At 35.4% G+C, this 24,317-nt stretch overlaps 1 protein-coding gene across 1 annotated transcript in view; it reads left to right on the top strand.

The window, feature by feature from the left end:
• Positions 1-24,317, top strand: part of Cfap47 (cilia and flagella associated protein 47) — a 279,387-nt gene that overhangs the window by 15,442 nt on the left and 239,628 nt on the right. The window contains 8 exon segments of the mRNA XM_041642780.1: positions 7,678-7,867; positions 11,139-11,355; positions 12,554-12,706; positions 14,287-14,476; positions 14,564-14,660; positions 17,068-17,284; positions 17,581-17,822; positions 22,163-22,293. Coding sequence (XP_041498714.1) covers positions 7,678-7,867; positions 11,139-11,355; positions 12,554-12,706; positions 14,287-14,476; positions 14,564-14,660; positions 17,068-17,284; positions 17,581-17,822; positions 22,163-22,293 — 1,437 coding nt within the window.

Raw genomic sequence — 24,317 nt, 5'->3', positions numbered from 1 at the left:
CATCTTAAAATATACAGTGGTTTCAAATCTGTTGGACAGTTCTATTTTGATTCCTGATTCTTCCCTGTTTGAGCAATTATACTGATGTTATAAGCATTTCTGGGTGATTTTATATGGATATATACTTAAGACTCTCAGAATATATCATATAGAGGAATCGTTAAATCTTTTTTTTTATTTAAAATTTTTTTTATTGAGAAAAGAAAAAAAAACATAAACAAAAAACAAGTTTCCCCCTCCTCCCAGCCTCCCATTTCCCTCCCCCTCCTCCCATCCTTCTCCCCCTCCCCCCACTCCTCTCCCCCTCCCTCTCCAGTCCACAGAGCAGTCCGGGTTCCCTGCCCTGTGGTAAGTCCTAGGTCCTCCCCCCTCCGTCCATATCTAGGAGGGTGAACATCCAAACTGGCTAGGCTCCCACAAAGCCAGCACATTAAGTACAATCAAAACCCCGTGCCATTGTCCTTGGTGTCTCATCAACCCTCATTGTTCGCCATGTTCGGAGAGTCCGGTTTTATCCCATGCTTTTTCGGTCACAGTCCAGCTGGCCTTGGTGAGCTCCCAGTAGATCAGCTCCACTGTCTCAGTGGGTGGGTGCACGCCTCGTGGTCCCGACATCTTTCCTCATGTTCTCCCTCCTTCTGCTCCTCATTGGGACCTTGGGAGCTCAGTCCAGTGCTCCTGTGTGGGTCTCTGTCTCTAACTCTATTCATCACCAGATGAAGGTTTCTATGATGATATGCAAGATATTCGTCAGTATTGCTATAGGATAGGGTCGCTGGAGAGGCTGTGGAGGAAGGGGTACACTCATCCATTGCTGGTGGGAATGCAATCTTGTGCAATCCAAGATCAAGGGAGGTCCTTCCGTTTTCTGGTATCCTCTTCAATTTCTTTCTTCAATGCCTTAAAGTTCTTGTCAAATAGATCTTTCACTTACTTGGTCATAGTTACCCCAAGATATTTTATGCTGTTTGTGGATATCGTGAATGGTGAAGCTTCTCTGATTTCCCTCTCTGCTTCCATATCCTTTGTGTATAAGAGGGCAACTGATTTTTTGGAGTTGATCTTGTATCCTGCCACATTACTAAAGGTGTTTATCAGCTGTTGGAGTTCTTTGGTGGAGTTTTTGGGGTCGCTTATGTACACTATCATATCATCTGCAAATAATGAAAGTTTAACTTCTTCCTTTCCAAATCGAATCCCCTTGATCCCCTTATGTTGTCTTATTGCTATTGCTAAAACTTCAAGCACTATATTGAAGAGGTATGGCGAGAGTGGACAGCCTTGTCGTGTTCCTGATTTTAGTGGGATGGCTTTGAGTTTCTCTCCGTTTAATTTGATGTTAGCTGTCGGCTTGCTGTATATAGATTTTATTATATTTAGGTAAGACCCTTGTATCCCTTATCTCTCCAATAATTTTATCATAAAGGGATGTTGAATTTTGTCAAATGCTTTTTCAGCATCTAATGAAATGATCATATGTTTTTTTTCTTTCAGTTTATTTATATGCTGGATTACATTGATAGATTTTCGTATGTTGAACCACCCCTGCATCTCTGAGATGAAGCCTACTTGATCATAATGGATAACTTTTCTAATGTGTTCTTGGATACGGTTTGCCAATATTTTGTTGAGAATTTTTGCATCAATATTCATGAGTGAGATTGGCCTGTAATTCTGTTTCTTGGTTGAATCTTTGTGTGGTTTTCCTATCATAGTAACTGTAGCTTCATAAAAGGAATTTGGCAATGACTCTTCTGTTTCTATATTGTGAAGTACGTTAAGGAGTATAGGTATTAGGTCTTCTTGGTAGTTCTTGTAGCATTCCACATTGAAACCATCTGGTCCTGGGCTTCTTTTGGTAGGGAGGTTTTTGATAACAGCTTCTAATTCTTCACGACTAACAGGTCTATTTAGATTGTTCACCTGGTCCTAGTTTAACTTTGGTATATGGTATTTATCTAAAAACGTGTCCATTTCTTTTACATTTTCCATTTTTGTGGCATACAGGCTTTTGTAGTAAGATCTAACGATTTTCTGAATTTCCTCTGTGTCTGTGGTTATGTACCCCTTTTCAATTCTCATCCTATTAATTTGCATATTCCCTCTGCTGTTTGATTAGTTTGGATAGGGGTTTGTCAATCTTGTTGATTTTCTCCAGGAACCAGCTTTTTGTTTCATTGATTCTTTGGATTGTTTTGTGTGTTTCTACTTTGTTGATTTCCACCCTCAGTTTGAATATTTCCAGTCTTCTACTCCTCCTAGGTGAGTCTGCTTCTCTTTTTTCTAGAGCTTTCAGGTGGGCTGTTAATTCTCCAATGTGTGCTCTTTCTTTTTTCTCTCAGTGGGCACTTAGTGCTATGAACTTTCCTCTTAGGACTGCTTTCATAGTGTCCCATAAGTTTGAGTAGGTTGTTTCTTTGTTTTCATTGAATTCAAGGAAGACTTTAATTTCTTTATTTTTTCCTTGATCCAGGTGTGGTTCAGTAGTTGACTGTTCAGTTTCCATGAGTTTGTAGGCTTTTTGGGGGTAGCATTGTTGTTGAATTCTAACTTTATTCCATGGTGATCTGATAAGACACAGGTGGTTACTAATATTTTTTTGTAACTGTGTAAGTTTGCTTTGTTACCGAGTATGTGGTCAATTTTCGAGAAGGTTCCATGAGCTGCAGAGTAGAAGGTATATTCTTTCCTCTTTGGGTGGAATAATCTATAGATGTCTGTTAAGTCCATTTGCTTCATTACCTCCATTAATTCTCTAATTTCTCTGTTAGGTTTCTGTCTGATTTGACTTGTACATTGGTGAGAGAGGAGTGTTGAAGTCTCCTACTATTAGTGTGTGCGGTTTGATGTCTGCCTTGAGTTTTAGTAATGTTTCTTTTACATATGTGGGTGCTTTTATATTAGGGGCATAGATATTCAGGATTGAGACTTCTTCCTGATGAATTGTTCCTGTTACGAGTATAAAATGTCCCTCTCCATCTCTTCTGATCGATTTAAGTTTGAAGTCAACTTTGTTAGAAATTAGTATGGCCACACCTGCTTGTTTCTTAGGACCATTTGCTTGATAAGCCTTTTCCCATCCCTTTACTCTGAGTAAGTGCCTGTCTTTGTGGTTGAGGTGTGTTTCTTGTAGACAGCAGAATGTTGGATCCTGTTTTCTTATCCAATCTCTTAGCCTGTGCCTTTTTATTGGTGAGTTGAGCCCATTGATATTAAGTGATGTTAATGACCAGTGGTTGTTAACTCTGGTCACTTTTTTAGTAATAGGGTTTGTGTGTTTTCCTTCTTTGATTTGCGCTGGTGAAGGGTCTCTAGATGTCTGAGTTATTTTGGGCATTGTTGGACTCCTTGGTTAGTGATTTTCCTTCTATTATTTTCTGTAAGGCTGGATTTGTGGCTACGTATCGTTTAAATTTGTTTTTATCCTGGAAAATTTTGTTTTCTTCATTTGTAGTGAACGAAAGTTTGGCTGGATATAGTAGTCTGGGCTTGCATCCGTGGTCTCTTAGTTTTTGGAGTACATCTATCCAGGACCTTCTAGCTTTCATGGTTTCCATAGAGAAGTCAGGTGTAAGTCTGATAGGTTTACTTTTATAAGTAACTTGGCCTTTTTCCTTTGCGGCTTTTAATATTCTTTCTTTATTCTGTATATTTTGTGTTTTGATTATTATATGGCGAGGGGAGTTTTTTTTTGATCCAGACTATTTGGTGTTCTGTATGCTTCTGAACCTTCATAGGTACATCTGTCTTCAGGTTGGGAAAGTTTTCTCCTATAATTTCATTAAGTATATTTTCTGGACCGTTGAGCTGCACTTCTTCTCCTTCTTCTACTCCAATTATTCTTAGATTTGGTCTTTTTATTGTGTCCCATATTTCCTGAATGTTTTGTGATGAGAGTTTGTTGGACTTGCTGTTTTCTTTGTTCAGAGCTTTTATTTTCTCTATGTTATCCTCAGAATCTGAGATTCTTTCTTCTATCTCTTGTATTCTGCTGGTTATGCTTGATTCTGTAGTCTCTATTCGTTTACCTAGATTTTCCATGTCCAGCCGGCCCTCTGTTTGTGTTTTCTTCTTTGCCTCCATTTCAGTTTTCAAGTCATGAACTGTTTCCATTATCTGCTTGATTGTTTTTCCTTGGTTTCCTAGGGTATCATTCACTGATTTACTCAATTTCTTGAACTTTCTGTTATACTTCTCATCCATTTCTATAAGGGTGTTTTTTATATGCTGTTTAAGGGTGTCAATCACTTTCATGAAGTCAGTTTTTTCTCCTTCTTCTTTATTAAGGTGTTCATGTCCTCCTGTTGTGAGGTCACTGGCTTCTGGTGGTTTCGTGTTGTTTTTCAGATTGTTGGGAGAATTCCTGCATTGGCGTCTGCCCATCTCTTCCTCCCAATACTCCCCTTTGGATCTTCTTTTACAGGATCAGGTCTTCTTGCCCACTGATGTACCTTCCCAGTGATGTCACTCCCCAGAGATGTTTCTCCACAATGATGTTTCGCTCGGTGCCCAGATCGAAACTCCGCGCTGCTTGGTTAGCTTGCGAACAAAGGGCCCACCCTGCTTGCTGTGGGCAGGCTATGGGAACAAAGGAGCTACTGGCGGCCACCCCTTTGTCCTCCTGGTTCGGGTTCGGTCCCAGCGCCCTAGCAGGCTGAGCAGGGAGGCGCTATGTCGCCAAAGAAGGGAGGGAGGGAGGGAGGGAGGGAGACGTGGTGGGGGAATCTGGATGTAAGTTGGATGAGATAGGAAGAGAGAGGATGTATGGGCAGTATAGCCCCTGTAGGATGGCCGCGTTAAATCTTGAAAATGCTGTGTTTAAAAAAAAAAAAAGAAAATGCTGTGTTTCACATTTGGACCTGTTCCCAGTAGTGTTATGTAGTGACATTTTGCTTGTGTTTTTAACAAGTAAAGATTGCTTGAAGATCAGAGTGTAGAGTTAAGCCACTAGATACCAGGGAGTGGTGGCTCACACTTTTTATCCCAAGGCTTGGGAGACAGAGGCAGAGGGATTTCTGTTATTTCAAGGCCACCCTGGGGTACCTGAGATTTAATCTGTCTAAAAGAGAACCAGAACTCACAGAAAGGTGATCCCAGCACTTGGGATCCTATGCCTTTAATCTCAGCACTAGGGAGGTGAAGACAGGATATGGCTGGGCAGAGAGAGCAATATAAGGCGGGAGGAGACAGGAGCTCAGTGTAGTCTGAGGTTTGGGTGGAGGCAGATGCAGTCTGGACAGTATCACCCCTTTGGTCTGAGCATTGGTAGAGGTAAGAGAACTTTCTAGTGGCTGGCTGCTCTGCTTTTCTGATATACAACAATAACCTTATATCTGATTCTGGGTTTTTATTATTAAGGCCAACTAAAATTCATGCTACAGTGTTTGTCAAAGTGATTGCTTAAGTTTGTATTTCTTCCAGCAGTGACTTAACAGTCCAATTCCTTTATGCCCCTTCCCACACTTGACAATATCCTTTTTTTCATTACAATTATCTTATTGTGTGAAAAATGGTGTTCCAGTATGGTTTTAGTTCTCATCTTCCCAATAACTGATGATGATAGCTATATCCACCTATTTTCTTTAGGGGAATAATTGCTTAAATCAACAGCAAGGTGAATGGTACCTTATTAGAAATGTCTCTATTTAAATCTCTCAAATTTGTGTTATGATGTTCTATGAAAAGGAGAATTGAGGTCAGTTACAGTTAAGATTGAAAACCAGCTTGTTGGATTCTGGGACTAGAACCCTCTTCTTCTGGAAGAGTGGCTTAACTGTTGAACCAGCTTTCTAACCGATTGTCTCATTCACTTTTGTGCAGGCTCTCTCTCCTTCTTTTCTCTCTTATCCCCATTTCATATGAAATTCCTCTATAGGTTTTAAAATGGTTCTTTAGGAACCCAGCCATGTTTGTCTCTCCTATGTATTGTACAATTTTCCGTATAATTCTTTCTCTCCTGCCGCACACCACGGCCCCGGTCTGTGATCTGTGCGCTAGACCCCAGTTTGCGAGCTTCGGGAAAAGGGCTGGAGGTTGCAAAGACCTTCAAACACTGGTACCAAAAGCCCCTCTTTATTAATACCATGGAGGCTTAAATACACTGCAGTCAAAGGCCAACAGGTGAAAATCCCATCCTCTGATCGTCTAAGCTAGGCACAGCTTCTAGTAACTTTAATTAGAAGGTTCTAGGAGGGAAGAACAGCTGAAGGCCAGCACTCATTAGTCCCAACATCCAGCAGAAGGCCAGGACTCATTAGTCCCAACATTCTCCCCATCTCAATGTCTGATTGTTGTCTAGAGACACTTTCCCTTATGTCATCCCTAGAGTTAAGGCTAATTATCAGTTTTCTTTCACTGACATTTCAGCGATTGTATTTATAGTCATTGAACGCTGTCTTCGATATTCTTGCAAGTAGTTTACAACTTTTATTTTCAATTTCTCTTCACCAGATGCCTTAAATCAGCATCAGCCAGAGTTGAGGGATTATAGCTTACTAAGAATTGTACCATAATGCAGATGTATGTGGCCTTCTATGTAACCAGGAACATGCTGTTATGGCAAAAACAGAAAACAAGCAAACAAGAATGTCACAAAGACACCACCTCTCTCATATAGACACCAAAGATGAAGTTGAGGGTCAGAATAAATTATTATATGCCGACTCAGAGAGATGCCTCATTAGGTCTAAACAAACATACATAGGTATAGCATGTATGTTTCTAGCAATATTTCTGAACCATTCCATCATTGTTGGGTTTAGGCAGCTGTCTTCTGTGACTAAAAGACATGGAGAGTTGATATGACTATGTTTCTAACAGGAGATCCCTGTCTACAGTCAATCATGTTTACAGAAGCATATGCTTAGAGCAGAGGTCAGAACATTCTTCTTTTATAGGTGAATTGTAGGCAGCTGCTTCTCATCAGGTCACTTCCAGTAACCCTTTCTCTGGCTTTGTTTCTCTCTTTTTATACCTGCTTAAATATACTTCCTCCTTCACTGTCAGAGCTTTGAAAACACTGTATGAATATCTTAGTTATTTAGTTGTTTTCTAATAGCTTCTTTAAACATTAAATGACATGGGAACTCATGTTCTTGTGATACTCAGTTCTCTGTCTCTGTATCACATATAAAAGTATGTCTTAAATGTTTTTCAACCAGTTGTCAGGCAGAACCAAAAGCATAATCTATATAAATGTGTTTTCTGGAGATCTCCACACCTACACTTCTCTCTTCTTTGGATGTTAGTGCTAACTGTTTTTACAGCTACTCTAATTGCAGACCACAAAACAGTTTAGGTGGTTGAGAGTGAGGAAAATGCCATGACGGCTTTTACACATTAAGCAAGATTCCTGATATGTTGAATTTTTGTTAACCCTTCAATAATTTCTAAATAACTGGAAAAGTTAATTTTAATGAATTTTGTCATTTATTTTTGTGCAAAAGTGGATTTGGAGATTTTTGATATATTGTTCTTGAAATACTGTTGTATTGTGTTCTTAATTTCCTTAAAATTCCAATAATGGGCATCATGTAGCTTGTTGTTGATGTTTCCTAATAGTGCTTATAAATTTCCATGGAGAAATCATGTTGCTTGAAATTTAAATAACCTGTATTTTAAAATTTGTTTTTATTTTTCCTAACAATAGAGTACTGATTGAATTTTCTTTTTCTTTAGAATGTGATTTGTTCATTTGTTCCACATCAAATTGGAGTATTTAAAGTGAAGCAAGTGATTGAGATTATTGGTCCAGTGGTAGATGAAAATTTACGGTCATTGTCAATGAAACCATTTCATTATATACATTTAGAATTCAACAGCACTTGCAAAGCTTACACTAAGAAAGTCGGGGTGAAAATTAATCCTGGTATGTTATTGTATTAGTTTTACACAACTCTGATGTAATTATTGTTGTTAATATAAGAGTATATGAATCAAACAGGGTAAAAAACAAGTACTGTCCCCATTTATAAAACATCTATCAAAGTAACCTAGAAGGCCTGTTCAAAGACAGGTCTTATATACTAGTACTGATTATGAAGTAGTTCTCTGTCTATACTAAAGATTTACATTTCTGTCATATTTTCAGTAGATATTGTGCTGATATTTTGGGGTGTTTTATACAGATGCTCAAATATTTTATGGTTTCTATGTTGTATTCTTTCTATAATTTTGTTGGCTGTTAATGTAAACTAGTTTTGAATATATCCAAATTTTCTTTGTGCTACAGTTTCATCCAGTCATATATAATGTTTTATTAATTATACCATGTGACCTTGGTTAGTTACATTGTCTTTAGCTGAAAAATACCTTTCACTTCATATGGATTAATTTAAATCTTCAAATTAGCATGCTTATTGTTATGCATACAATTTAATAATATTTATTATTTGCTAAATTATTTTACATAGACCCCTGTATTTTATTAAGTCATTTGTATTTTCTCAATGTGTTTGAGAATTTAGCATGTTAAAATCAATTGCTGTGAAAATTCTATTGCTGTGAAAAGATACATGACCATGGCAACTTTAATGAAAGAAAGTATTTAGTTGGGGCTTTCTTACAGTTTCAGAGGTTTGGTCTATTATCGTGGTAGAAAGCATGATTTATGCAGGCAGACATGGTGATGGAGAAGGAGCTGACAGTTCTACATGTGGATTGGCAGACAGAAGGGAGAGAGAGAGAAACACTGGAATTGGCATGAGCATTTGAAATCCTAAAGTTCACTACCAGTGACATACTTCTTTCAACAAGACCACACCTACTTTAAGGCCATACCCCAAATCTCTGTCAATAGTATCACTCCATAATGACCAAATATTTAAATCTATGAGCCTATGAGGGCCATTCTTTTTTTTTTTAATTTATTTTTTCTTGGAAAAAAAATTTCCGCCTCCTCCCAGCCTCCCATTTCCCTCCCCTTCCTCCCACGCCACTCCCTCTCCCCCCACTCCTTTCCCCCTACCTCTCCAGGCCGAAGAGCAGTCAGGTGGAAAGTCCAAGGTCCTCCCCCCTCCATTTAGGTCTAGGAAGGAGAGCATCCAAACTGGCTAGGCTCCCACAAAGCCAGAACATGAAGTAGGATCAAACCCCAGTGCCATTGTCTTTGGCTTCTCATCAGTCCTCATTGTACAGAGAGTCTGGTTTTATCCCATGCTTTTTCAGTTCCAGTCCAGCTGGCCTTGGTGAGCTCCCAATAGATCAGTCCCTCTGTCTCAGTGGGTGGGTGTACCCCTCACGGTCCCGACTTCCTTGCTCATGTTCTCCCTCCGTCTGCTCCTCATTGGGACCTTGGGAGCTTATTCTGGTGCTCCAATATGGGTCTCTGTCCCTATCTCCATCCATCGCCAGATGAAGGTTCTATGGTGATATGCAAGATATTCGTCAGTATTGCTCTAGGATAGGGTCATTTCAGGTTCCCTATCCTCAGCTGCCCAAGGAACTAACTGGGGACCTCGGCTTGGGCACCTGGGAGCCCCTCTATGGTCAGGTCTCTTGCCCACCCTAAGCTGGATCCCTTAATTAAGATATATGCTTCCCTGCTCCCATATCCATCCTTCCTTTATCCCAACCATCCAAATTCCCCAAGTTCCCCCCATCCTCCCCTTCTCACATTTCTCTCCCCATCTCTCCTTACCCCTATCCCACCCTACCCCCAAGATCCCAATTTTTTTTTCGGCAATCTTGTCTACTTCCCATTTCGAGGAGGATAACTATATGTTTTTCTTTGGGTTCACCTTCTTATTTAGTTTCTTTAGGATCACAAATTATAGACTCAATGTCATTTATTTTTGGCTAGAGACCAAATACGAGTGAGTACATCCCATGTTCATCTTTTTGGGTCTGAGTTACCTCACTCAGGATAGTGTTTTCTATTTCCATCCATTTGCATGCAAAATTCGAAAAGTCATTGTTTTTTACTGCTGAGTAGTACTCTAATGTGTATATATTCCACACTTTCTTCAACCATTCTTCCATTGTTGGACATCTAGGTTGTTTCCAGGTTCTGGCTATTACAAATAATGCTGCTATGAATATAGTTGAACAAATGCTTTCATAATATGAAAGGGCATCTCTTGGGTATATTCCCAAGTGTAGTATTGCTGGGTCCAGGGGCAGGTTGATCCCGAATTTCCTGAGAACCCGCCACACTGATTTCCATAGTGGTTGGACAAGTTTGCATTCCCACCAGCAATGGATGAGTGTGCCCCTTACTCCACAACCTCTCTAGCAAAGGCTATCATTGGTGTTTTTGATTTTAGCCTTTCTTACAGGTGTAAGATGATATCTTAAAGTTGTTTTGATTTGCATTTCCCTGATTGCTAAGGAGGTTGAGCATGACCTTAAGTGTCTTTTGGCCATTTGAACTTCTTCTGTTGAGAATTCTCTGTTCAGTTCAGTGCCCCATTTTTAATTGGGTTAATTAGCATTTTAAAATCTAGTTTCTTGTGTTCTTTATATATTTTGGAGATCAGACCTTTGTCTGTTGCGGGGTTGGTGAAGATCTTCTCCCAGTCAGTGGGTTGCCTTTGTGTCTTAGTGACAGTGTCCTTTGCTTTACAGAAGCTTCTCAGTTTCAGGAGGTCCCATTTATTCAATGTTGCCCTTAATGTCTGTGCTGCTGGGGTTATACATAGGAAGCGATCTCCTGTGCCCATCTGTTGTAGGGTACTTCCCACTTTCTCTTCTGTCAGGTTCAGTGTGTTCAGACTGATATTGAGGTCTTTGATCTATTTGGACTTGAGTTTTGTGCTTGGTGATAGATATGGGTCTATTTTCATTCTTCTACAGGTTGACATCCAGTTGTGCCAGCACTATTTGAAGATGCTTTCTTTCTTCCATTGTATACTTTTAGCTCCTTTATCGAAAATGAGGTGTTCATAGATTTGTGGGTTAAAATCCGGGTCTTCTATATGATTCCATTGGTCGACTTCTCAGTTTTTATGCCAATACCACACTGTTTTCATTACTGTAGCTCTGTAATAGAGTTTGAAATCAGGGATGGTAATGCCTATGAGAGCCATTCTTATTCAAATCATTATACCAGTTAGCTAGTATATGAAATAATCCTTGGCTAATTCTTGGAAATGAACAATACAAAGGATTAAATACCAACTTACTTTTCAATTTTATTAAAGGGATATCCCCATTGATCAGTAATCCCACAAGACAATTTGTTATCAAAGATTCAGAGAAAAAGGATGATCATCTACCTGTAGCAGCAATGCTCCAGTCAGCCATGACAAACCTTCATAATCATCACTCCAATGATATGTCAGCGAAGGGTGCACTGATTGCCTTTCCTAATGACAGAGCTGCAAGTATCAGGTGTGAAGACCACCATGAACAATTCAGGTAAAATATAATATTAATAAATTAAAATTCAAAAGACATAATATCCAGGATTATGGGCAAAGATCTGACAAGATCCTGGCATTAGAAAAGAAAAGAAAGCTACTGGAGGCAGTAATCAGAATGAAATTATGTTTGTCCTTTTGTATGTGGAGAACAATGGCTTTTGAATGTTTGTGTTTGCCTTATCTAACTTTTTATACACTCTACTGTGTACTTGTGAGGCAATAGCTGGCATACAAAATAGTTTTCAAAATCATATTAGGAATATCAATATATAAACGATAGAAATAATCACTAATGGTATTATAATTAGACTCTAAAATAATTATATTTTTAGTATAATTATGTTTAATTTATCTGAATAAAACACTTTAACTTGTAAGAAACTAATTAACTGTTATCATTGTCCTTGTTTTCTCACCTCAGAGTCATATTTCTAGTAACTCCTCCCCACTTGATCTAAAACTTCTCAGATTTAAGTTCATAAGGAATGTTTAAGCTACAATTTAAATTCATCATAATTCAAGGACATTACTATGTTAAAGGTGGCAAATACATGACTTTCTGGACCTCAAGATTTTAATATTTCCATAAGTAAACAAGGGTTATTTTATGCCAATGTGTATACTAACAATAGACTAACTAAACTTAATAATAGCCCCGTACTTTTTCTACTTTATTTTTTTGGTGGGTATCATTAAGATCATTTAATTTTGTGCCGACATTCCTACTTTACCATTTGATTATCCAGTCCACATTTTTGCTATCTATAAAAGAAAAATTCTATGACATTTACTGACTTTCCTGATATTTTAATTTATGAATCTATGTTTAGTGAAAAGATTCAGTATTCTCTATTTCTTCTAATTCTGGTCATAATTTTAAAAAGATGTATACATATATACATATATGTATATAATATACACATATATGTATATAACACACATACAACACATGCACATAGGTATATCTCCCCCTTATCCTCTTTTGCAATGATGTCTTTGTATACCATAGGATATGCATTTTATCATACTTACCATGTAATGCACTCCACTTGATACTGAAATTGACCAGTAGGTACTTGGTATCGTCTAATCAAACAGGTATGTGTGCTTGTATGCTTGCACACACACACGTGTGTGTATGTGTGTGTGTGTGTGTGTGTGTATTTTAACATGATATGTTGTTCACCTTGTAGAACAATTTTCACAAAGATGCCTAGGCATGTCTATGTGGATCCTGATTATGAATACACTGATTTGGAAAAATTGGAAAGGAAAATACATCGAGATAACTACACAGACTATATTAACGGTTTAAGAAATACACGCCTTCTTAAAGAAGCACTGAGGTAAAGATAGTTTTTCAAACAATGTGCCTAAAGACCAGATTTGCTTTTCTTCTTAAATTGATTATTTGAATATAAATTTCGGGAGTACAATACAATGATTGGATATAAAGATCAAATCAGGGTATTTGACATTGTCATCATAAATTTATAGTGTTTGATCAATGTAATAATTGAAGATTTTATGAAGGGTAATGCGAAATTTCAGGACATCTATGCAATGTATTTGGTTTAAATCTGTGTAACTAATGCTTCCTTAACTTTCTTGTCATTGCTTTTAGTGCTTTGTATTCCTACTTACTAGTCTCCACATCTTTTTAGTATTTGCTATAATTTATCTTTTTAATAATAGCCATTTCAGTGATATGGGGTGATAATCTGTGTCGGTTTGATTCTTGTTTTTCTGGTGACTGAAGACACTGAGCTTTAGAAAATAAATTTTATTGGCCGTAGACTTTCTTTCTTTTAGAAGTATACATTCATTTCATTTCATTTGTACACAATGTTATTTGATTTTTTTTTTTTTTGATTTTCGAGACAGGGTTTCTCTGTAGCTTTTTGGTTCCTGTCCTGGACCTAGCTCTTGTAGACCAGGCTGGCCTCGAACACACAGAGATCCGCCTGCCTCTGCCTCCCGAGTGCTGGGATTAAAGGCGTGCGCCACCACCACCCGGTTTGTAATTTGATTATTGAGTGGGCTGTTATTACGCTTTTTAGTTATGTGTGTATTCTGGATACATATCTTTTCAAATGAAAAATTTGCATATTTTCCCCATTACAAGAGTGGTTTCTACCTTTTATCATCTTTTTTGCTTTGCAGAAGTTTCTTAGCTGTATAAAGTCCCATTTGTCTGTGCTTTGAGTGGTTATCAAAAAATTAGTACAAAAAATCAAATCTGAAGTTCATTTTATGTTTGTATTGATTATTATGGTTTAAAATTATTCTCCATGCTAATATTAAATTTGTTTTTTATGCCTTAGTTTTCTTTCCATTATGAGTTGTTTTAGTAGCATTTTAATATATATTAAAGGCAAAACATCTAGCTCCTTTTGTAACTTTTGGTAGCTTCCTATTTGCAGTTTTCTTAGTTTTTGCTAGAAGCAGATCCTGAGGTAGGGATTCTATTGTATGTGATTCACTAAAGCATATTTCCAAGAAAAGCTGTGTAGGATGTTGGAGTCAGAACATAACAAGGGAAGAATTGATGTATTTCAAATAAAGTTTGTTCTCAGCCTGATGCCAACATTTTTTGAAGATAAATGATACCATTGTTTCTATCTTGAACCAAAGAGGCTTTTCTTTTGGTCCAAACCACTCAGTGACGGTGATTTTTTTTGATTGTGACAAAAATATAGGGGTGCCTGTAACTTCTTCTATGAGCTGTTGAAGAAACGTAGAGGCCACTTAGTGGAGGAAAGCATCTTTCAGATTAGTATGCCAATTCAGTTAAATGGATATGGATAAGCCTATAGCAGTGTTTTTCATGGAGGACATTTGCACTTATTATTGTATTTTGTGAACGACTTTTCCTCAATCAGTGATTATTATTATTATTATTTTATCATCATCATTATTTTTATAGGGAACGCAGGTTTCCAGTAAGTGAAGTCGATATAGGCATGCTGCCATCATCTGGTATAAAGTCACCATCATTATCTCAATCAGAAATCGAAGAGATACCTTCATCTTTAAAGACTGTTTCCCTCAGAGCTAAAAGATTGCTAAGCACCAAGAAAATAACATCCAGGGAGGCAGAATCTCTGCATAGAAAGGCATGTGCATGTTTTCAAATTTGTTCTGTAGTGAGAATTCTAAAAATAATTCTTACTAATATTGAATGATTAATTTTGGAAAAACAGATCTCCAGAGGACTTAAATCGAAGCCAACCACTCACCAAGAAAAGCGTGACTGCAGCAAAGTTTTGACACCAAAGCAAATCCATCAAGTAATTGTTGGTAAGATTATACAGAAATTTACTACACTCTTTTGTGTGTGTGTGTGTGTGTGTGTGTGTGTGTGTGTGTGCTGGTTTTATTTATATAAAATATTTGATTGCATCCACCCCACCTCAACTCCTTCCAGGTCCTGCTTACATTTCTAACCACCCAATTTTATATTATATTCTCATATTATCTCACTTTTTCTCTATTTCTCTCTCTCTCTTTTCCTTCCTTCCTCTTTCCCCCTCCCTTTCAAAAACAGATTTCAAGATGGTAGAATAGGAAGTCCATGGCTTATTTTACCACACAATATTAACTATGCAGCTGTTCTTGGACAAATGTGTCATTGTGAGAGCTTTGGCCTTCAGTTCCTGTGAAACCCTATTATGCCTAAAGACAGACGAGGATCAATTTTACCTGATAGTTCTGTCAGGCTAACTGATTATAGTCCTAGGTTTAAACAAAAAAATAGCTTTAGCAGCCTCAGCAGCAGTCCCCAATCCCAAATTAGATTTATTCTTGTCATCGGGGCCTATTATACAACATGGTAACTGTAATTTAAAAAGATACATGAAGCTGTGTCGTGGTGGTGCACACCATTAATCCCAGCACTTGGTAGGCAGAGGCAGGCGGATCTCTGTGAGTTCAAGGCCAGCCTTGTCTACAATAGCTAGTTCCAGGACAGTCTAAAAAGGTACAGAGAAACCCTGTCTCAAAAAACCAAAAAAAAAATGAAGATACATGAATGTTGCTGACACTGAATTTTTGAATTTTCTTATGCCACTGTACACAGGTACATGAGGTAATACATATGCTAATTACCATTATTTAACTATTACATAATGTAGACATAGCTAAAACATGGAATGGATTGAAGGGGGTGGTAGAAAGGAGGTGGGAGGAGAGAACAAGAAGAGGGGCACATGAAACTTTGGTTCGTAGGTAAAATAAAGATTTAATAAAAAAGATTAAACTAAAATGACACAAATTTAGTATATGGCTAGAGGTAACCCATGAAGAAAAAAAAATCTCACTATTTTTTTCCTGAAAATATAAAGAACCCAAGACTAGTGAATAGATTAGGAGCCAATAAACTATTTAAAAGAGTTGTATTCTCATGAGTAATACACAAAATAAAATTATTTTAGTTTTCTGATTCCTTATATAGTCACATACAAACCAATAATGTAATTTATGTATTCTACTCGTAGGTATTTATCCAAAAGAAATGACATTGTATTTCAAATCAGTATTTGTTATCTAAAATGTATAGTAGCTTTTTAAAAGTAGCTAATAATTAGAAACTAAATATTAATGAATAGGTGAATAAACCAATCTTAAAATATATACACAAAGGGAATATGTCCTAGCTTTATTTTGGTTTTTAGGATTAAAATACCCTGACAAAAGGCACCCTAGGGCAGAAATCTATTTTTAACTCAAAATTCTAGGCTACATTGTTATTGTGGAGAAGTCAGGATAGCAGGAGCTCAAGACAGCTGGCTACATCAGTGAAGAACAGGGAGAAATGAATGTTTACATGCTTTAGTGTTTAGTTTTCTTTCTCTATTCTTATACATTCCACAACTTTAAACCAATGTATGGATCCACCAAGAGTGGTCAGCGATGTCCATACCAATCAAGATGATAAAGATAATTCTTCATAGAATTTTTTTTTTTTACTCTTTTGGGGTCTGCCACCCAATTCCCAAATAAATACACTGAGACATATTCTTACTTATGAATGTCTCATATTAGCTCGACTTGTTTTTAGCCAGCTTTTCTAACTTAAATTAACCCATTTCTCTTTAACTAAACTTTACCTTCAAGCTTTTTCTTTCCTTTATTCTATTCATTATTACTCTGTGGTTGACTGTGTGACTGGCAGGAAAATCATGAGTACAAAGTTAGCTTTGGTTATACAGTTGAATATTGTCTCAAAACAAAAAGGAGATTATGTATAATTATTATACAATATATATGATACAAAATATATACATTAAATTATAATTAAAGATTTTAGCTATAGAAGAAACCCTTAGGAAACAAGTCATGGAACTGAAAATAGTTTTTTTAAGAATTAGATATTGGTAAATAAAGTAAATGTATTCATTGGTGAAATTTTGGAGATTAAATTGATGATAAGAATTTTATTGTGATTATTATCTTACCGTGAAATTTTTCATACTAGAATATAGTCATATTGAACATGAAGCAATAATCTCTAAACATGAAGCTTTGGTATGATCCATAAAAGCATGTTCATGTCTGACATTGTACCAAATAATTTTGTGATATTATACTATATAGTTTTGTGTTAATTTTAGACAATTTATCTTACCAAAATAAAATCTAAAGACATAGGAAATGAAGGAACACCTTTGTAAGAATTTTACTTAATAATCTACTTTGATTATTTCAGGACCATCTGTTCTTAACTTTGGTAATATTTGTGTGAAATCTACAAACACTCAGCTACTTCACATTGTTAACATGCTGCCAATGTATATATTGATACAGTTAGATATTAATTTGGAAGAACTTCGGAAAACCAACCAATTTTCCTATGTGATTCCACCTACATCTAGTACATATATTTCGATGGTATTTGAGTCTTCTACCAACGGGAAATTTTGGAAGTAAGGTTTATTTCTCAATTTTTACTTACTGGAGTCATTTATGGTATTAATTTACTTCAATAACTGTAACATAGATTATATTTTATTCCAAAGTATAAGAGGTATATAATATGCCTCATTTTGTATACGTGTATGTTCATATAGTTCAGTGGTAATCTGATTTTCTCCATCATTATTTTCTGAATCAATTATATATGGTAATCTATAGCATATATACTTTATATGTATCTGAAGTCTTTAATTATAAATAGGTACTGTGCTATCTGTTAAGTTTGGGAGTTTCTATTCTGTTACAGATCATTTACCTTTAGAATTAACAACATACCTGGTGGACATATCTTAGTAATGGCTGTCATCCTGCCTGTAAAACTTGAACTGTCTTCTAATGAGGTTGTGTTGAAACCCCAAACCTTCTTGTTGAAAACATGTTTTCGGGGGACAGTCAGACTATATAATCATCTGAATCGTCCTGCCCAATTTGAATGGAAACCAGTAACTGAACTGAGAGGAATTGCATTTAGTATTCGTCCAGCCCAAGGTAATCATATATTTTGTTTTTATTTAGAAATTAATTTATTCACTCCTGAATTCAGGCATTAATAACTTACTGATCACATACTATGTACTTATGACAATAGCATAGAAGTAAACTTGATACTATCATCAAGAGCATTTATTTTTAAATATGTAAATATGACTTGAAAATAAAGATCCTGTGTTGAAGTTCTAACAGAAACACATAATAAGAGCTATATAAAGATGACAATGTTAAGTTCTTGGTTAACTATATGGCTTAACAAGTTAGAAATTTACTAGACAAGATGGGAGGATAGATACTCAGAGAAAAAATGATGGTGTAGTGTTTAGATCAAAGGTAAGATTAAATTTTAGGGGTTCTAAAACCTCTAAGGCTGTCAAATTGTTGATTAATATCCACTGACATTAAATGTAATCTGAATATACATTTGCTTATGAAAACTATCATACAATATGGATATGTATCAAATTAGAACATTGTATGACTTAAATTTATACAGTTATTTTTCAGTTAATTATTTTAATTCTACTAACTTATTCACATCTGAGTATTGTCAAGTCTATTATCTTGCTTTGTGTTTGAGCACACAACTGAGTCCCTCAGTCTATACAATGTATAACATTAGCCATTGAAGATACTCCTAAAAAAGTCACTGCTTTTTATATTTTTAGTATAATTATAAGATTATTTAAAGTGACTTATGTTTTCTTAGATTTTGAATTATTTTAAATTAGTTATAGCTAGTCATAAGTACAACTAATAAAATAAATTCAGTGCAATTAAAAAATTAAAACTGTCAGTTATTAAGAATACTAGTATAAGCCAGTATGAATTACTGCTTTTGATGGGGCCCTGAAATAGTTACCCATCCATTTAAATTTGAGTATGCTATTTCTTACAAAAAACATTTCATGTATTTTTTTTATTATGTAAACCCAGTAACTTCTAAACTGTGATTTATCTAGTAGCCTATCATCTTTTGCAAAGATCATTGTGTTGTGCTGTGAGGATCTTATAAGGACAGAAGGTATAATTTAAAAAGTATATTGAAAGTTACCAGTTGATCAATACTACCTTTTCATTCTATGTGCTTATATTTCTGCAGTGAGATGGGAAGATCTGAATCTTTGCATCTGCACTGACTTACTCTGGTGTTTTTATAACCAGTTAAAGTCTAGTGCTCCATGAGTGCCAAGTAAAATAAATATTAAGACTGATCTTAGCTTCTCACTTATTATTTTTTTTTGTGAGCAATTTCCTCTACATGTGCTACTATAATTCTCTCAAAGGATGGTAAATATAAATAGATAGGAATATGATTGAAAAATTCTTATTTTTGAACTTTTTTATTTGAAAGTATTGCCAGCTTATCATATATCTTGATATTTATTTCTATTTTCCACTCCTTTCTCTTCTTTCTTCTTCCTCTTAAATTTTCTCCTCAATGTCTTTAGTTATAATTTAGAAACAGTTGTTGTTTTGAATGTAAATTGTTTTTGATTATATAATAGAAATATAATAGTTTCTTGTGATTACCAGACAGTTTAAAATTGTTCATACTGGAGTGTTATAAATTAATCTTAACATTAATTTTAATTTATTGGTATTGATAAATTTTAAAATTGAAAAAAGAGCTTTCTCTATAATAAGGTTAGACAGAATTCAAGGATAAAGTTGTTGAAGTGTCTTAATAGCCTGGATTTATTTAGCAAATTTCAGCATAATTTTCTTTTATTGATACTTCTCAAATTCATTTGCAAAAACTGTATTTTAAACTGTAGTGTTTGTAACACTGACTTCTACTGAGAAGATAAAGAAGAATGATAACAAATTTCTATTTCAGAGATACTCCATAATCCCTTTCAATTTATTTCTACAAAGATATAACAGTTTTAGATTAGCTATAAGTAGTCTGACTATAGGCTTTGATCAGTTCTCTTAGTTTTCATTAATGGTGCTTAAAAAGCACAGTGTATTATGCTTTTCCAACTTCTGTTATTTCTATCTTAACTATGACTTAATTGGCTGTCCTCCATGGTTTTGGTGGAAATGCAGTGATGACACATAGTTTGAATAAAATAGAAGTAGAATTGCAAAGTTACAAGTGTCATGCTAGTTAAGTTTTGCATGATCTTCAGAATTCTTTAGAAAGGAGATATTGGTGTTTGCTTCTTTTGTTTGTCCATGACTTCTTTCATATGTTTTTAGACAAACTAATTATTATAGCATGCAGATATTAAAATGTTTAATTCTAGATAAAATTTTATTTAAATAATATAATTAAGTTACTTAAAATATAATTTTTAAAATTGTTTTGTCTAAAATTTAAGAAAGCATATAATATTTGTAATCATATACATGCATTTTAATAATGTTTTCCTCAGAATATGCATGCAGTGATTACTCAGTTTTATATTTTCAGTGTTTACACTTTTATGCAATTTTTATTTGGCCTCTTGATATCAAATTTAGTCATTTACCCTTCTGTCGTTGTTTTGTAAAGTGATGTGAATATTGTTATATTAAGATTTGTTCCCAAGACATTGCTATTGTTTGAGTTGGTATTTGGATAGGGAGTATTGTAACAAGGAGAAAGTGAGACTGAAACGCTGTTTTCTGAGATAGAGTTCAGTTTTAGTTTAATTTTTCTATGTGCTTATTTAGTTTATTGGCTTTTTCTTTGCCAGTACAATGACTCAATACTTGAAATTGTCTTCAGTTAAGTCACTTGACTCTTTCTCAGTTTTCTTCACTGAGCAACATTCCCCAGCAAATCTCAACTCTCAAAATACTTGATTATATGACTTTAGATATTATCTGATATGCACAGTATTCTTAGAATCTTAATTGTGTTGATTGGAGGGAGGAATTCTTTTCACATAAATACATCAACATGAATTTGTAATCTTTTTTAAAATATTATTCCTCTTATTCTGTTGTATCATTGAATCTTAGTTATTTATTTTCCATCACAGCTTTTCCTATCCACTACTTTCTTAAGTATAATGTGGTGACTTCTTCCTGAACACACCTCTCTGTCTCTTTTCTCATTTCTATCAGGACTTTCTTTTTTTGTTGTTTACTGGCAGCGTGATCTTGACAGATCTTTATACAGCAAACACTTCTATAACCAACTCTTTCATGATTTATGGTTCATTATTACAGTATATTTTCCTCCAAGAATACTGAAAATCTGCTACTTGGTGCTTTCTGATTACCTCATTTTATATCCACCACTTATATTGAGTTTTCATCTTCCCCAAAGGCCATTGCAAATTCAGAGGTCAGTTTTCTTTTTTATTTATATAGCATTTTTTCCCTTTATTTTATATACCAAACTCTGTTTCCTCTCCCTCCTCTACTCCCATTCCCTCCCCTCCCCGACTCTCATCTACCTCCCACCCCATCCACTCCTCCTCCATAAGAGGTCAGCATTCTATCTCTTCATTTTTTAAGACTGACAAAGGCAAAGCAAAACAAAACAAAACAAAAACTTGCACTGCATGCAAGTTAAACCAACCCCAAACTAAATTTGTTTGTAATGGCCCCTCTTATCTCCTTTAGTGTCCTGTGTCCTCAAACTTCAGAGACTCCTTTCTTCCTGAGGAATATTGTCAAACTAATTTTTCCATCTGGTATTCTTGCTTTTTGATTAAATTATTCATTTTTGTTGGTTACTTTTATGTCCTTGGCAAATTTTGTCATCTTACAAAGTTCCAACTCATCCATGCTTCATGTTAAAACTCACATGCAATACAATGAAGTTTTCTCTATTTTCTTGGAATACTTCACATTTCCCCTCATACCTTCTGCTCTCATTTTGAATTTTTATGCATCATTTCCTTTTGAAATTATGAATTTCATTTTACACCTAATGTTTCTGTTCATGGTCTCTCTTACATCATTACTTTTAACTCCATCAGAAGTTAATCTCTAAAATCCATAATAGTAATTCTTCCTTCTGAAAGTGTAATATTTGTTTATATTGATAATTACTTCAGAATATTGAGAAATTAGAGGAGATAATTTTGTCTGGGTTCACAAAAAAAATTTATATTGTCTGTATATCTCTAATGCTAATGTTAATTGCTGTGATAAACATTCTGTTGTTTTTCAAACATTGGCATATCTTGGTATACATTTCTATTTTAACCTTTGATCAAATTGATTTTAACAAAATCTAGGACTGTGTTCATTTAATAATGCATCTCTTATAATGTCTCTGTTATTTAAATATAGTTTTAGTTATATAATGCCTTCATATTTTACAGTATTTATCCTAAATATTTACAATATTAAAAATGAAAATATCTTGTCTTATTTTATCTTTTTCTTTGTAGGCGTTGTTGATCCTTATTGCTCATTGGAATGTGAAGTCACCTGGCAGCCAGGTTTTAGTTCTCCTGAGAAGGGAGAATTTATACTTGAAGTCTCTGGAGGAAATACTCTGACACTGAAGTGTACTGCACATGTAATTATTTCTCTTTTTAATTTTTTTAAAAAAATAAAACAATCTTTCATTTTACATACCAATCCAGGTTCCCACTTGCTCTTCTCCCATTCCCTCCACCTACCCTTTCATCTACTCATCACAAAGAATAAGACAAATTGCTTTGATGAAGGACCAAGGCCCTCTCTACTATATCCTGTACTGTCACACTGGACAAAACACTTGAATTACTTAACAAATATTCAGCAGGCTTGGTGGTGCAGGTATATAGTCCCAGATACTTTATGTTGGGGCAGACAACTTGTTTGTTTCCCAGCTGCTGAGACAGGAAATAATAACAATGAAATTATATTAATTACAATACTGCTTGGCTAATGACTCTAACATACTCCTAGTTAGCTCTTATATCTTAAATTAACCGATTCCTTTTATTTTGTATTTGCAACTAGGTTGCAGCCTACCAGTAAATTTCTCCTGCAGCAGCTACATGGCTTCTCTCTAACTCTGTCTACTCTCTCCTCCTCTATTTGCTTACAATTCCCGCCTTGCCCTATTTTACACTGCAATAGGCCCAAAGCAGCTTCTTTATTAACCAATGGTATTCATAGCATACAGAGGGGAATCCCACATCAAACTTAGATGCTGAGATACAAGGTCATAATATGTTAGAGACCTGCTTTGGCTAAAAAGTGAGTTCATGATTTATTGATTTATGATGTAAGCTTTAAGGTTCTTGCTCCTGCTGTAAAGCCTAATTGTTGCCATGACACACACCATGATTAACTCCTATCCCTTTGGAATCCTAGCCAAATAAACTCTTCCTTCTTTAAGTTGCCATGGGTATGGTGTTTGATCAAGAGGCAGAAAAGAAACTAATAAGACCCATCTTCTTGTATTTGGGGCATAAATGTTCAGGATTTAGGCTTCATCTTGATGGATTGTTCCTGTGATGAATATGAAGTGTCCTCCATCTCTTCTGACTAATTTTATTTTGAAGTCTATTTTGTTAGATATAAGATAGCTATACCCACTTGTGTTCTTAGGCCCATTTGATAGGAAGATCTTTTCTCAATCCTTTACTCTGAAGTAATGTCTATCTTTGAGGTTGAGTTGTGTTTTTTTAATACAGCAGAAGGATGGATCCTGCTTTTGTATCCATTCATTTAGTCTTTTTCTTTTTATAGGTGAATTGAGTCCATTGATATTAAGAGATATTAATGACCAGTGATTGTTAATTCCTGTTATTTTTTGGTGGTAGTGTTTGTGTGATTCCTTTCTTTGGAGTTTGCTGGTAGAGGTTATCTGTTGCCTGTGTTTTTGTGGGCGAAGCTAACTTCCTTGGGTTGGAGGTTTTTTTTTTTTTTTTTTTTTTAGTACTTTTGTAGGGTTGGATTTGTGGATAGGTGTTGTTTAAATCTGGTTTTGTCATGGAATATCTTGTTTTCTCCATTGAGGGTGATTGAAGTCTTTGCTGGTTATAGCTGTCTGGGCTTGCATCTTTGGCCTCTTAGTGTCTGTAGAACACCTGTACTGGACCTTCTGTCTTTTATGGTTTATTGGGAAGTCAGTTGTATTTCTGATAGGTCTGCCTTTATCTGTTACTTGACCTTTTTTTTTCTTTGCAGTTCTTAATATTCTTACTTTATCCTGTATGTTTTCTGTTTTGATTCTTATATGGTTATCAAACATTTTTTTCCCCGTTGGTCAAGTCTATTTGGTGTTCTGTAAGCTTTTTGTACCTTCATACGGATATCCTTCTTTAGGATGGGAAAGTTTCCTTCTATGATTTTGTTGAATATATTTTCTGTGCCTTTGAGGTGAACTTCTTCTGTTTATTATTCTTAGGTTTGGTCTTTACTAGGTGTCCTAGATTTCCTGGATGTTTTGTGTTAAGAATCTTTTGGATTTAACATTTTCTTTGACCAATGAATCTATTTTCTCTATAGTATCTTCAACACCAGAGATCCTCTCCTCCATGTCTTGTATTCTTTTAGTTATGCTTGCCACTGTAGTTCCCATCAGTTTATCCAGATTTTCTATATCCA

The sequence above is a fragment of the Microtus oregoni genome, unplaced genomic scaffold (assembly GCF_018167655.1).
Source record: "Microtus oregoni isolate MIOR12 unplaced genomic scaffold, Mior012 000079F_003, whole genome shotgun sequence".
Taxonomy (NCBI): domain Eukaryota; kingdom Metazoa; phylum Chordata; class Mammalia; order Rodentia; family Cricetidae; genus Microtus; species Microtus oregoni.
Note: the sequence above shows the minus strand (reverse complement) of the source record. Positions and strands in the feature narration are given on the sequence as shown.